Raw genomic sequence first — 14,474 nt, forward strand, 5'->3', positions numbered from 1 at the left:
GCTAGGAGATTATTCAAGACATGCGCCGATTGATCTGCCCTGTAGCCAACCTGGCATACAGTGAACCAGTAATGATATCACTGTATCTTGTCATTTTTGAAAGAGGAAAAAATATTGTAAAGTATATAATATAAAAATTAAAAAAATATAATAAAAAAATATATAAAGTAGAGTTGATTTATGCTTTTGTGTTGAATCTTAGGCACTGTGTGGATAATTGCCTGACACCGTAGGCTATGCTGTGAACTTCTCCATAAATGTCACTGTACATCACAGCAAAATAGTCTACAAAGACTGTGACTGGTCCATTTGGTAGCAATAGTGTTTCCAGCTTCTACTGCGGTGCTAATACGAGGGATTGTGACATGTAGTTTCCCTAGTAAACACACCAACCTCTTCGGCTGTTGCAATCCCTCTTGAATGCCTGGCTGTTGCTCTTCTTGAGTTATACTATTCCTCTGGAGCTGCTTTCTGCTGCCAGAGTGTCTCTGGAGAGGCCAGATATCAAGTAGCTGCTCATGAGCCAGCAGATCAGACTGTGACTGTACTGAGCAGGTGTGAATGTGATCAGGCTGTTCCTGAAAAAGAGAGCATTTCTCTCAGTGAATTTCAGCTGTCTAAAAGTCGCTCAAGTGAGCTCTACTTAGAGCAAGCTGTTTCTGTGCTGGCACCTTTAAATGCTAATGAGCTCTGTCTGTCAATGCCTGCCTTGCTGCTACACGCCCCTCTCAGGGAGACGATGCTGCTTACGCTAGCGGTAGCATGCGCTAATGTTTACAGTGGATGTGTCACTATGGCTCGCCCAGATGCTGTCATTCAACCATACCAGTTTGACCCAGAATAGGACCCAGAAGGAGAAGCTCCTCAAGAAGTACAGACTCTGCAGCTGCAGCAGGATGTTTCAGAATGGTTAGTGTGACTGAATACGTTACATAGTTTGTTTGAATGTATTGTTACATTTACTACAATGTAGCTAATGGCTAACAGCTAGCGAAAGCTGTGTTTGTCTCCAACAGTCTCCAAACTCTTGGACACTATTCGCACAGTCTCTGTCTCCAGTCTGCACATGTTTCCAGACTTTGTACAGAGACAACCCAGCTCCATCGTAATATTATTAACATTAGACTCGCTTCAAACGCCATTGCATAGCGGACGAAGTGGAGCTAACTAGTTAGCCAATTTCCAGCTGACTTCACCATAAAGTTACTCGTAGGCAACTGTAAATACTATCAAACCTTGGCAACACTTACCACTACCTTACTTATGAACGGGTAGGGTAAGGGGTTATTTTTTTAGCCTTTTATTTTCCTGCATGATTTGAAGTGTTGATTAAACATTTTCATAAAGTAAGCATATTTGCCTAACCCTAACCCTTTCTTATGTTGTTAAAAGTATTAAGAACATGAAAAAAATACATACAAAATGTGCCAAAATAATTGCGATTAATTTGCGATTAATCGTGAGTTAACTATGGACAAAATGCGATTAATCGCGATTAAAATTTTTTATCTTTTACAGCCCTAATTTTAGTGCTTCCTCTATTTTATATGAATATTTTTTTCTCAATAGCTTCCATGTCATGTAACCCACTGACTCCTAAAACAGTTTCTGTTTCCATAAAAATATATATTAAGCAGGAAAATAATGGTAAAAAAGTTTTTTTTTTTTTTTTTAAAGTATTTTTTTGGCCGCTTTCTGAGAGCTGCCTTTATCTTAGTTAAATGTGGGGATTTGGGCAGGAAGTCTGACACACTCACACACCCTGCAGGTCACATGATGTCTCATGATCACATGACTGAAATCAGGAAGTGATAATTGTTTTTTTCTTTTTTTTTGGCCTTATTGATAGTACAGCTGAAGATATGATAGGAAACAGGGGGAGAGAGAGGGGGAGTGACACACAGCAAAGGGACCTGGGCCGGGAGTCGAACCCGGGTCTGCTGCAGAGCCTCGGCACATGGGACGCGCGCTCTACCAACTGAGCTAAATGGTGCCCCAATGGTAAAAAAGTTAACAAATTTTCACATATTTTCAAGCAGCGATGTCAACTTCTACACTATTATGTCTTCTGATTCTGAAATTCCAAACATATCACCAATAGTCACCATTTAAAGGGTTATTTTTCAAAATGTTATTCCGGGGGGGCATGCCCCCGGACCCCGCTAGTGTTGCTAGGTTACTGACTCAGAGCACCGCTGCTACAAAAAAAATCTAGGTGAAATACTGAATTAGTGTTATAATTTTTAATTTTTAATTTATAATTTTTATGATAATAAATAATACCAAGTCTAAAACAAGGAAGTGGGCTAAGGGTTCCTTGAATGGTCATGACAGATGTGTTGTTCCCTCGTGATCTAGGGTAGTAAAGGGCTGAAAGGCATGTTAGAGACAGAACCATTAGCCAGCACATGTTCCTCTACTTCAAAACAATGTCTGTGTGTTCCGTCAACATCTTTTTGGTCACACAAACACAGAGAAATGCTCTGTGCCAAGCAGCTAGCCCAGAGCAGTCTTTCTGGCCAGACAGCTAAACTATATTCTGGACAAGTGTCAATTCAATCAGAAATTATTTATTTGAAGACATCATTATCAGGGAAAACACATGCAGTAGTTTGTATATCCTGAAAAATCTTTTTACATCCAAAAATATACATGTTTTTTTTTTTTTTTTTTTTTTTATGCACATGTTCTCAGTTTTTTGAAAGAAAATGGAGTTTCTATATTGAGAAATGAAACAATGTCTTAACTATTTGGGTTTTCTTTAACAGGGTTTTGCTTAGTTTACATTTAAATAACATCTGCAGCTTTTCAAGGTAGTCAGGAGTTTAATGGAGCCTTAAACTGTAAACCGAAAACAACTGACTTGTCAAGATTAATTCTGTCCTTCTAAATTCTCAGACACACAGCCACAGCGTACAACTTGTTGTTTGATTGTTATCTAATTGTGTCTGCCAAGATTTCCAGAAGCGACGGGTGCACTAAGACAAGTTACAGCCCATCAATTTAGCACTCAGACAGTTTATATTGCCTTGTCCAAATAACAGATTTTAGTTCTGGTGGTCAGTGGTTTATGTGAGAGAGGAGGAATGTTGATCCTACTGTTTCTCAAAAGATGATACTCCACTTGGTCTTCACGACAGCTCCATTTGTCAAGGTGTCAGTGGAGCCACTTCCAGAGGCTCTCGGCTTAATCCTAAAGGTATGAGAGGCAGGACAGGGGCCTCTTATCACCCAGGGGGGGGGACTCACGTTTAGCAGCACTGTATTTCAAGAGGCAAGGAGCTGAAACTCAAAACTCGCCAAATTGACCCGCTGCCGAACGAGAGAGTACAACAAACAGTACAGTACAACCCTGTTCTGTGATCACTTTGTCATTTCAACTAACTGGAACTCTTATGTGTAATTAGGCGGCTTGTTCAATCTGCAATCGTGAATCAGTCACTGAGTTACTGAGCAATTGCAATACATCACATGATTATCTATTGTAATTATTTCAGCAGTTGCACCAACAACAAACAAGTCTGAATGCAAAATGAAGTGGAACACTTTCAAAACATGAGGTTGTTTGGGCAGGACTTCATCACAGGTCCACATCTTCTACTGTAACTGGACAAAATGAAGAGCAATCTATAATCGTATAAGAAATAATCATCGTTCAGGGGTGTGAAAGAAGTCATCGTCCAGTATGAGTTTGGCACAATGGTAACAACAAGCTGAGATTAACATTTTTTAAAATCTACAGTTCAAGTTCAAGTGGATTCAAATTTGTATTTGGGTAAATCCCTGCAGAAAGCTTGTGATGGAGTCGTTTATCTTCTCTGTATTTAACTTGAAACCTTTATTGGGGCAATTTCTGGTAGCAGACAGATAATTTGCTATTCAGCATATCTGATCCCGATCTGTTTCTGTATTTCTGTAGACAAAAAACAGTGTTTGTCTTCTGGAATACTAGCTTTTTTTTCTGTGGCAGATTTGCACATGGAAAAAGAGCTCTCCTATGTGTAGTGACTTAAACTTGGGCTAGGTTACAATGGAAAAACACAGACGTGGATATGTGTGTCAGCAAAATCACTCATAATAACTATATCTTACTTTTCTTGGGTCCTGCTGTGCACAGTCAAATCTCATATTTAGTGAAGAAAGTTTTGTTTTGTCTTTTGTACTGTAAAAAGAAATGCATTCATTGTCAGCAACTAAAACAGCACAGTGTAACACATGCTTGTGTCACTGATGGTCACAAGACACTCAAGTGTCTTTGTGTCTGTGTTTTCATTGCATGTGCCCTCTGCTGAGACCCGACGACTGGCAGAGTTTGTTCCTTGTGTACTGGCCCAGCGAGAGCCCAGATATTTGCGGCTGGGGCCCTCCCTCTGTGATAGGGCATTGAGTTTTTGGGGTGATCCTGGCTGGTTTTATTTACACATCGACCAACGCGCCCCTCCTTTTAACTCCTCTCAAGGGGGACAAGCTTTTCATGGGACTAATTGGAGTGTGCAAGCCATCATAGCTGAAGTGCTCCCGCAGGGCCTCTCTTTCTCTCTTTCTCTTTTCTTGCCTTCTCCCCTCCTCCAACACCCAGCCTTTTATTATCATTTGCCATATCGAGTAAACAACCTGTTAGTGTAAATTAGGGTCCAGTGAGTGATGAAGCGACACATGCAACCCCTCCTGCCTCCCCAGCCTCTGCTTTCCCTTCTCTCCCTTGCCGCCACACTCTTTCCATCCCTTTGAGCTCTTTCCTCTTTTGTGCCCCCACCCTCTGTTCTTCCTTGTTTGGCACGAAGGCTTTTCAAAGACAGTGATAGTGATGGTGATGTGTGTGTGTGTGGATGCAGGGGGTCTGAAATGAAGATTGAAGCGGACAAAAAAGCCCTGGCGCAACCTTGAGGTGGAAATTAATAATGATAAAAATAATTACTGCCCCACTCCCCTCGCCCACGCCTCCCCGACCTAGTTTTCATAATGGAGAACGATAGCCCCAAGTCTCACACTATGTGTGTGTGTTTAAGTGTGTATTACTGTCTGTGTGTGTGCACACATAGAGGAAGGGGCTGCAGAATGACCGTGGTGTAGAAGGGATGGATGTAGGACAGGACCTACATGAAGAAAACACAGAGGCCATCAGGTACAGGGCTGTGTGTTGCTGTTAATAAAGACTGCTACAGGTAAAACAGATGGCTCGCTGGCACACGCTGCTCCTCTCTCTTACTGCCTCTCCTGCATCAGAAACACTTGTGCTGGTTTTGGTTCTGTATTACAGTGCTGGGATCTTGTCAAGGTTCCTCATTTTAGGTGATTGTGTGTGTGTGTGTGTGTGTGTGTGCGTGCGTGCGTGCATGTGTGTGTTTGAGCACTGTGAGCACGTGCATTCAGCAGGGGTGTGTGGAACAGACGGTGAACACTGTGCTGTGACCAATCTCTGCTAGCAGCTCCGGTCAGAGAAGGCTGCAGAAGGTCACACACAAACACTCATATGTGCACATATGCACACACACATGCACACACACACACACACATATTTCATATTGATGACCTGTGACACAATTACCTTATTTGGTGACCTATAGATAACAGATGTCTTACACAAGACCTGCAATCTTACTAATCTGTTTACTCCTCATGGCTGTGTTCAGTTGCAGGCCTCTGGTGTGATAGTGGTGGCATTATATTCTATTGGAAGTGCTGCTGTTGATGTGTTGCATTAAGGCTAAGGCTATGTTCAGTTGACAATATCCCTTAATAGAAAAAACATGTCACAAGGTATTCTGAAATATGTGTTTGCCCCGGGGCCAGGATCGACTTCTTGCCAGAAACCCTGAGCTCCTGGCCGAATTCTATTAATCTACAAACCTGTTGTGTCAATCCAGTGTCCTTGGTAAAATGAATGAGGAGGCTTTGTCACAGCACTTTCATCTAAGTAAGTGGGGATAATTAGAAATAATGAGTTGCGTGGGTTGTCAGTGTACCAGCAATGTAAACTATACCGTAGAAATAGCGGCTATCCACTTGTTTATTTGTGTTATGTTGTCAATCCAGGACAGAAACGTGCTTCATATGAACTAAAGAAGCTGAATTTGGTGAAGTTTGTACTTTGCTAGTTCAATTCATATATGACAGGCAAACAGTATACTTAATAGTGTGTACATGTTATTGAAAAGTGTTGTCAGATTTCAGACAGTTTCCAGTGAACCCTAGATTTTTGGGCAAGATCTGCTCCTGTTTCTACTCCATCAATGAATTACCAAAAGAAGTCCTTTTTCTTGGCGTCTTAAACTCCTCCTTTGAATAAATTTTTGTTTTTGCAATCTTTGTCTTTTTCTGTCTTTCTAGCTTGGTGATACTTTTTCTTCTAATGAGGGGGGTCTCTGGGCCTGAGCCTGAGCCTAAAAAATCCTTTTTCTCCGTCCACCGCTGATGTTTCCCAGCAGGTTCTTCAGTTGCCACTCTGACAGCCGCCAAAGACCTCCTGGTCACTGCTCTGACTAGCCTTCATAGAAGCGGAGGCTTTGAGCGCAGAGTCTATGTTCCCATCCCCCCCGTGGGACCAGTCCTCACAGGACTCCCACGCAGTCTTATAAAGGCAGGCCTCTCTCTCAGGGCCAAACTCCAACAGAGTTGTGCTCAGCAGGGAGCTGAAGCTGAACTGTTGGACCTAATTGTCATCAATGGAGAACTGCTGACCTCAAGTCAGGATATTGTCAGACAGCAGAAGGAACACAAACATACTTCTGACTGACATACCTTCAGTGGACTGGAAAACTTTCTGTTGAAAGGGCCCTCCAGTGGAGAGTCACCCTGAAATGTTAAAACATTGTTGGACTGTTTTGGGTGCCACGCCCCTTCAATGTTGCGTGCAAGGTGGTGCCACTGACTGACACAAATGGATTGTGGTGTCTGTAACAGTTGCTCTGATTATTGGGGTATCACATTTCTTGATCATGTCATAGAATGACAAAGTTTCTCAACAGTAGGTGCATTTCAATCCACCTGTTTCTATGTGCATTTTGAATTAGGGCATCAACAACTCTGAGTGGAAATAGAGAATATTTGAGGAAATTTTTGGCTGCGGTGTAAATGTTGGTTTATCAAGGAAAGCAAATATGAAAAATTGAAGTAAAAACAGATTCTGTTACCATTGAGAATTCTTTGGAGTTATCAGCTTGGACTGCAAGGCAACTAGGTGTGACGCTGGATGAACAGCTTTCCTTTGGTGCCAACATTGCTGCGACATCCCGCTTCTGTCAGTTCTCCACAACATCAGGAGAGTATGTCTTTTCCTTGCCCAAGAGGTGGCACTGTTTCTGGTCGAGGCTCTTGTCATCTCACGCCTAGACCACTGCGGCTCACACCTGGCTGGTGTGCCTACATGTTCCTATCCAACCATGGCAGCTCATCCAGAATGCTGCAGCATGGCTGGTCTTCAACCCACCCAAGTACTCCTACACTGCACAGCTCTTCCACACCCTGTACTACCCACCGCTGGGTGCTTGAATCCCATTGAAAACAGTGATGCTTGCCTACCCTGATGTGCATGGCTCAGGTCCATCCTACCTCCAGAACTACTTCCAGCCCATCAGCTACACTCTGCCACTGCCAGTCGACTTGCCAGTCAGTCTCTACGATTGGGGCCCAGCTGCTGCTAAACAAAATCCTGACTGCTTGCTGTCCTGGCTCCACAATGGTGGAACAGGCTCTCCATTGACATCAGGACAGCAGAAACTCTACATATCTACTCTGCTCATCTGTTCAGATGGCGCCTCTGCCATAAAAATACATACCCTTTCTCTGCCTCTGTTTCTAAACGCAGCACTTGAAGCACATTTGATGAAGTTTGATGTACTTGCACAGTTCTCGCAATTTTTTGGTTGTATTTTCATGGTTGAACGCACACAATGTTACTCGCTTTGGGTGAAAATGTAAATGTCTCTTGAGGCTGCGTGGCTTTTTTATTTGACCCAACGGGAAGTTCTTGTTCACTTGTTATTAAAAAAAACATAACTTTAATGCTGAATCCAAGTCATAACTTGAAAGATAAGAGGTGTATTTTTCCAGCGCGGGCTCAAGGCTGTGACTACGGTATAGCACATTTACCACGAGGAAGGCTATCGAAGCTGCACATCCTGTAAGGACTTAAGTTCTTTAAGAAGTCTCACTGGTGAGTTAATGCAGTTAGATTAATTAAAAGTGCTTAATTAAGGCATTGAGGAGCTGGAGGGTGGCTGTGGACTGGTTGAGAGGAACAGCAGAGGAATGAGATAACCTCCGACCCCACTCTCCAGTCTCCGCAGATTGGTCCACCTAGCCGACCTCGTGGAGCCACTGGGGGAGGACACACACTGTGTCTGAAAAAGTTACTGCCTTTAGTTAGACCAGACTGTTTCTCACTGTACTTTCTTTAATGCAGTGTTACAGCTTACATGCTTTACATTATCTTCAACTGGCGTATTAAACAAACATTAAAACACACCTGGCCCCTTGTGAAGCCGCTGTCACGCTTTCCACATCACTTCATTTAGCCTTCTGATGTTGTGTTGTCCCATGAGCAACAGCGCTGGCACGAGTTTGGTCACAGCATTAACGCCGGAAAATAATTGCTTTCTCTTTTGAGCAACTGTGATGACTTTGCTACTTTAAGATACTTAAAGTTTAAGGAAAGAGATATTGCTGTGTGTGATGTCCATGGAAGAAAAAAGGCAACACAAAAAAAACCTCAAACACATGATCTCATCGGACATAAAGTACTCTGGGGCGAATACATTGTGAAAGTCTGTGACGAGGGGAGCACTGAGCAGGCGCTTTAATGGAGAAAAATGTGCATTTTGTTGTTTCAGATGTGACATAATGGAAAATGTATTTAAAGCATTTACGGGCAGCGTCGTCTTTCTCTCCTTTATGGTATTTTTGACAGTCACTTGTAACTTAATCAGACTAGCCACTGTAATAGCATTCCAAAAAGTCAGTTAAGCTCGGCCTTAATATTGCATAACATTTGCCTTTATGTCCAGCCGTCTTGGAAGTCTGGACTGGTATGTGGATAAACATGCTGACTAGAGCAGGTCTCGGTGCAGCAGCTGGCCTGGCAGGTGAATTACTTCATCCTAGCAAAAAATGTATTCTAAGTATCAACGCAGAGAAACAAGAAATCGGCAGATACACAGTATGGTGCACATGCATGTGTGTTTCGTGTCGATGATGGTGGATATGGACGTGTGTAGGGATATATCTGTGTGTGAGTGTGTGTGCGTCTGAGATCGAGGGATTGGACTGTGAAAGCATCTGGCCATGCGGGCCTGGCTGTGTGCTCCTGCTGTGGGTCAGTCAGGCCGTTTGGACGTGAGGCGGCTGTGAGTGTGTGTGTGCAGCTCACTGGCTCAGGAGTGTTTATGTCTGTAATAGGCACTTAACCACACAAACCCAGCAGGCAGCTAAAGAGAAACGCCAGAGGAGACGCTCAGCGGCGTTAACAGCAAGTTCTTAAAGTTTCCTCCTTTGTGATAATATGTTTAATGCGGGAGAAAGGGGGGAGGAATAGTGTATCACTTTCACGTAGAGCGAGAGATGGACGAGCAGACAGTGGAGTGCATGGATGAAAAGTGTGAGAGGTGCAGATTCATGTTGTTGGCATTTATCTTTTGTACAGAAAAAAGAGAGTATGAGATGAGGGGTGTGTACAGGGTGTTGGAGCTACACTTATCCATCATTTGGTGAAGGTGGAGCAGGAGAGAAAGCAGCATTGTGCCTTGTGCCTGCACGGTAGTGGTGGGTTAATCTGGAGCAGAGAGGCGGCGCATGCTGCTCCGACAGGGGGAAAAAAGTTGGAGAATCCTGTGGAAAAGGAGATTCTGATGGAAAACCCATGAAGAAAGCAACGGCGGAGAAGAAGAAAAACAAATCTGAGCGCTGCTGAGGACGAGGAGAGAGACAGAGAGGTACGGGGTTGGAAAAAAAGAGGGAGATCGGAAGAGGGGAGGGGGACCAAGTGGGAGAGCAGCGGAGAGACACGGGGAAGGAGAGGGAGGTGAAGAGAGCGGAAGAGGGAGGGAGGAAGGAGGTGTGATAATGGGTGGGAGAGGAGGAGACAGTCTGGTGGATGGGCAAAAAGACAAAGGAAAGAGAGGAGATTGAAAATGGATATGACAGTGGGCTGGTTAGGGATGAAGAAAACTAACAGATGCATAGAGATAAGACGGTCAAGGTCTCAGGAGGGGGGATACAAGAGAGCAACATGGAGTAACACAGTGGGTTAGTGAGAGGTAAAGAGAAGGGGGGAAGAGAGGGGGGGAGAAAGAGATTAAGGAGAAAGGCAGAGTGATAGACTGGCAGGGAAGAGGGAGGAGAGAAGAGCTGGATGAGAGAGAGGAGGGAGGCCGTCTCGTAGAGCGCATACAGCACGCGTGAAGCTGGTGTTAGAGCGAAAGAGAGGCAGAGCGAGGGAGGGAGGGTGGGAGGAGAGAGGGAAACAGAGGGAGGGGGTGAGGTATTTAAACGCCGGAGCAGGACAGCACAGGCGAAGCTCTGAACTCCCAGAGAGTGAAGGTAGGACAGGGAGAGGAAGCAGGAGAGCAGAGCTTTACAGTTTTTTTTCCTGACGGCCAAGCCCACACACTCACAGACATAAATACTGCACATACAAACACACGCACTCACCCTCACGCACCCACTTTTGGACTTTCGGCTCATCTGTGGACTCCGAAAGCGGTCCTCTGGAACTCTACCTGTGCCTTTCCTCGCTCTCACTCATCACTCTCCTCACCTCTCCACCCACCTCCAACCTCACAGTCCCTTGCTTGGTGAGGGGCAGATGGCCATGGCGCGGGCCTCTCTCGGGGGTGCCTTAGGCTGTGCCCTGCTGGCCCTAGTCTTGGGGAGCAGCAGCATGGATTTCGGGGCACCCCCTGCAAGCTTCTACCCCCGTTTCAACCCCTTCTTCTTCCTGTGCACCCACCACGGGGAGCTGGAGGGAACCGGGGTGGCAGAAGGTGGGGGAGAGGTGCTACTCACCCTCCAAATTACGGGCAACCCCACCGCCTACACCCCTGGACAGGAGTACCAAGGTGAGCACACCCCATACAGTGTCCACTTTCTTTTTTTTTTTTTTTTGCTGCATGGATTTATCTTTAAGAGTATTGAATCACATAAAACGAGAAATGTGCTGAATTGATCTGATTGTAAATTTCTTTGGTTGTGCAAAATAAATGTGTTTTGTATTATTTTCTCACAGTTTCCTCTTGGGAAAGACTGTCACTTTGACAATTGTGGAGTTTTCATTCCTGAACTGTGCTAAAATTGTTGCAAAAGCCATTAGAGCCAATTAAAGATATTAAAAAACAACTTCACGATCTAGAATTCTGCACACACGTGTGCGCAGCGAGCACATTTTCTTGCAGATGTTTTGGCTTCGAACATGAGGCACTGCTGTGGCGTGTGCATATGGGAGTGTGCAGTTTGTGTGGGGTGGCTGCTGTTGGAAACCGGCATTTATGTAACTGTAATAAGTAGTGATGCTGAGTGGGACTCCTGTTCAGCGCCGTGAGCAGCTTTGGTGTTTTACTGAGCTGTGATCCTGATGCTCCATGTGTAGGTGGCTTCTCCACAGGACTAACAGCGAGAAACCTCCAACTGAATGAGAGAGAGACAGATAGCGGGAGAGAGTCGAAAAAACTGCGAGTGAGAATGGACAAACAGAGCAGCTCAGAAATGAGATGCTGTGACCGATAAAAATAAAAGATTCGTAAATTGGTAAACCACACGTGCTCGAGGATACGGAGATTAACGGCCCCTTTCCCACACTGGTGTGCTGGCACCTGGTTCTGGAAAAAAGAGATTCTCTTTGACCTCCCAGACTGTCATCATTGCTCAGTCACTCACTCTCACCACTCTCTTAACACTGGGGACAGTGACCCGCACAGGCCACCGCGGACCGACTGAGGTCACATTCCCATGCAGATATCTTCTTCTCTAAGAGTTGGATGTATACACATTTCATGTGTATTACTGATCATATCTAACTTCCTGAATACACACACATTTTGTGTACATTTGCGCTCCCACATCCTTTCCTAACCCCATCTTTGTTGTATTCCACCAAATCTGATACGGCAAACAGCGGATTTATTACACTGTTCTTGCACTGTTAACAGATGCATTCCATTATCATGGCAAATAAACCCCTTCGTTTTAAAAAGGAAACGTGCCGCCGAGTTTGTGTAATTGTATACAGACAGAAAAAGGATATGAAAACAGAGCAGGGAGGGAGAGGAGTCTAGAAGGAGCTGTATTATCCTCTGTCTGAAAAATAACAGCCCGGATCAACCCTTCAGTCAAGCACCTTTTAACTGGGGCCGGGCATGTAGCGAGGGCGGGCGGTGGAGAGATTTGAATAACTAGCTGGTGGATGGGAGGGATAGAGCGCGCGGAGAGGTTTAAATAATTAGCATTAGAAATGTGGTGGACTGGGAGGAGGGAGAGATTTAAATAGGGCCACGGCTGGGATCGGATGGAGTAGGGGGAGATTTAAATGACGATGAGAGGATTGAGCAGATAAGATACCAGCGGCGGGGCTTGCACGGGAGAAAAAAAAAAAAAAATGACAGGGTTCCAAGCTGCTCACTTTTTTCTTTTCTCCTTCCCTTGTTTTGGCACATGATGGCAGCCCATTGTTACGTTTCTTGGGGTTTTGACTCAGTTTGCATGGTGAGGGAAGGATAAATGGCAAGTGAGCAAGTGCAACGTGGCTGGCTGTGTGCTTAGTTGTGCAATAAGGGAGCAATGTCTCTGTCTGCCCCCCCCCCCCCTTTCTCTCTCTCTCTCATCTGGCTCTCATCTTTGCAAACCTTGATCCATAGATGTTCTTACCACAGTCACTGGCAGGAATCAGGTGGTTTGAGTGCTAAATATACAGGTGTTGGGATGGGACAGAATGAGAGAAAAAAGAAAGAAAGGGAATAAGAGTAATCACATCTTCTGGTAAAGAGTGAGATGAAGTGTTGGTACCAGCATGCTTCTTTGATTTGTTTTTCGATTGTTTTGTTTTTTTGTCCCTGCTTTTTTATGTGCTCTCTGGGCATTAGTTTTTCTGGATTACATTTGGTTTAATCTTCTAAAAAGCAACGTGTGATCTAACCGCTGAGAGAGCCGCGTGTGGAAATGGTGGGCGGAAGGCATTAGAAAATGCTGGCCGTGTGGTTGTTGAAGGGGCTGGAGAAAAAGAAAAAAAAAAGCTGAAGAAAGAGCACAAAAGGAGAGAGGGCTTGTCAGTCGAAGGGAGAGAAAGTTAGAAAAAGAAAAAGAGACGGATGACCCCCTATGAAAAGAGACGGGAGGTGAGTGTCTCAAAGCACCACCTCTGTATTTTCCACGCCGAAGCAACAGGAAGATTCGGCGTGGCCGGTTTATCGTACAGTAATTGGGTTTCTGACCTTCTGCCTCTCCGTTGCTTTCGAGTGATAAGACCATGTGTGGGCAGTGCGCTCCGGGTGTGTGTGTGCGCCGCGGACGAGATTACTGTGTTTAGCTATCAGAATGAAATGACCAAGAGAGGTTGCGTTGCTCTCTGTGCGAAATGTTTGAGAGAGGGTGGGTGTATTGGCAGGGTCACGGTGGACAAAAAGGAAAACAGAAATACTGTGGAGACACTCTGAACTGCTGGGAAACAGGAGGAGAAGTGAAAAGATGTGTGGAGATTTATGTGCCTGCGTTCAGTCTCTCGGGGTCAATCCGTGTACAAGACAAATGGAGACAGAGTGTCACTCACACACACACATACACACTCATAAGGCCCACATATAGCCTTATCTTTTAGAGCAGAGAATGAAGCAAAGAAAAGTAAGGTCACGCTGGGATTTGAGCCTGTCCTCTAAATAATCAAACGACCCTTTTGAACCACTTTTAAAGTAACACTCAGGAAGCAGTTTCTTTATTTCTCTCAAGCATTTTCTGAAAATGTTGTCTCTGACCTTCTTCAACGCTGCTGTGGGAATGCGAGATGTTCTTCGTTCAGCAACCGCATGTTTATAGGAAGCAACATCGCAATGCAAAAAAAAAAAAAACCCAGAGCTCTGTTTCCAAACACAATCAGAGAGCACTGTTTCTCATTCTTGTTGGTTCTCGCCTGCCTGCTCTGGAAACGCTACATGTTCACTTTCACAGATGAACAACAAGAAGGGGACGGTGACAGAGCGGAGGGAGAACAGGAAGAGGCAAAAATTCCTCCAAACAGACTGTATTAGTATCAGAAAACACAACCTTTTCCAGTGAAGCACATTGGATTCAAATCATGAGCAGAGGGGACGCGATTCTACCGTCGTTACGCGGCGTGATTAGAAAGCACAATGGAAAAGATTGGTGAGGGAATTATGTGGCAACGCGGTGTCCTCTGCAAGTCAGCAGAGAATAGCTGGAAAAATGGAGGTGCGTGAGCAGAAATGGGGCCAGCGAGATTGATTGAGTGCCTTTGTGTGTCGAGGAATTTGTAC

General features: G+C 44.7%; 1 protein-coding gene across 2 annotated transcripts in view; it reads left to right on the forward strand.

Annotated features, from left to right (window-relative positions):
- The first annotated feature begins 10,462 nt into the window (after positions 1–10,462).
- The window catches only part of reln (reelin), a 97,466-nt gene continuing 93,454 nt past the window's right edge, over positions 10,463–14,474 (forward strand). The window contains exon 1 of one of the 2 annotated variants that reach the window (XM_030425244.1): positions 10,463–11,054. In XM_030425244.1, coding sequence (XP_030281104.1) covers positions 10,802–11,054 — 253 coding nt within the window. In that variant the 5' untranslated portion in view covers positions 10,463–10,801. The remainder of the gene's footprint in view (positions 11,055–14,474) is intronic. The other variant, XM_030425245.1, reaches the window with a different exon arrangement.

Source organism: Sparus aurata, chromosome 8 (assembly GCF_900880675.1).
Source record: "Sparus aurata chromosome 8, fSpaAur1.1, whole genome shotgun sequence".
Classification (NCBI taxonomy): Eukaryota; Metazoa; Chordata; class Actinopteri; order Spariformes; family Sparidae; genus Sparus; species Sparus aurata.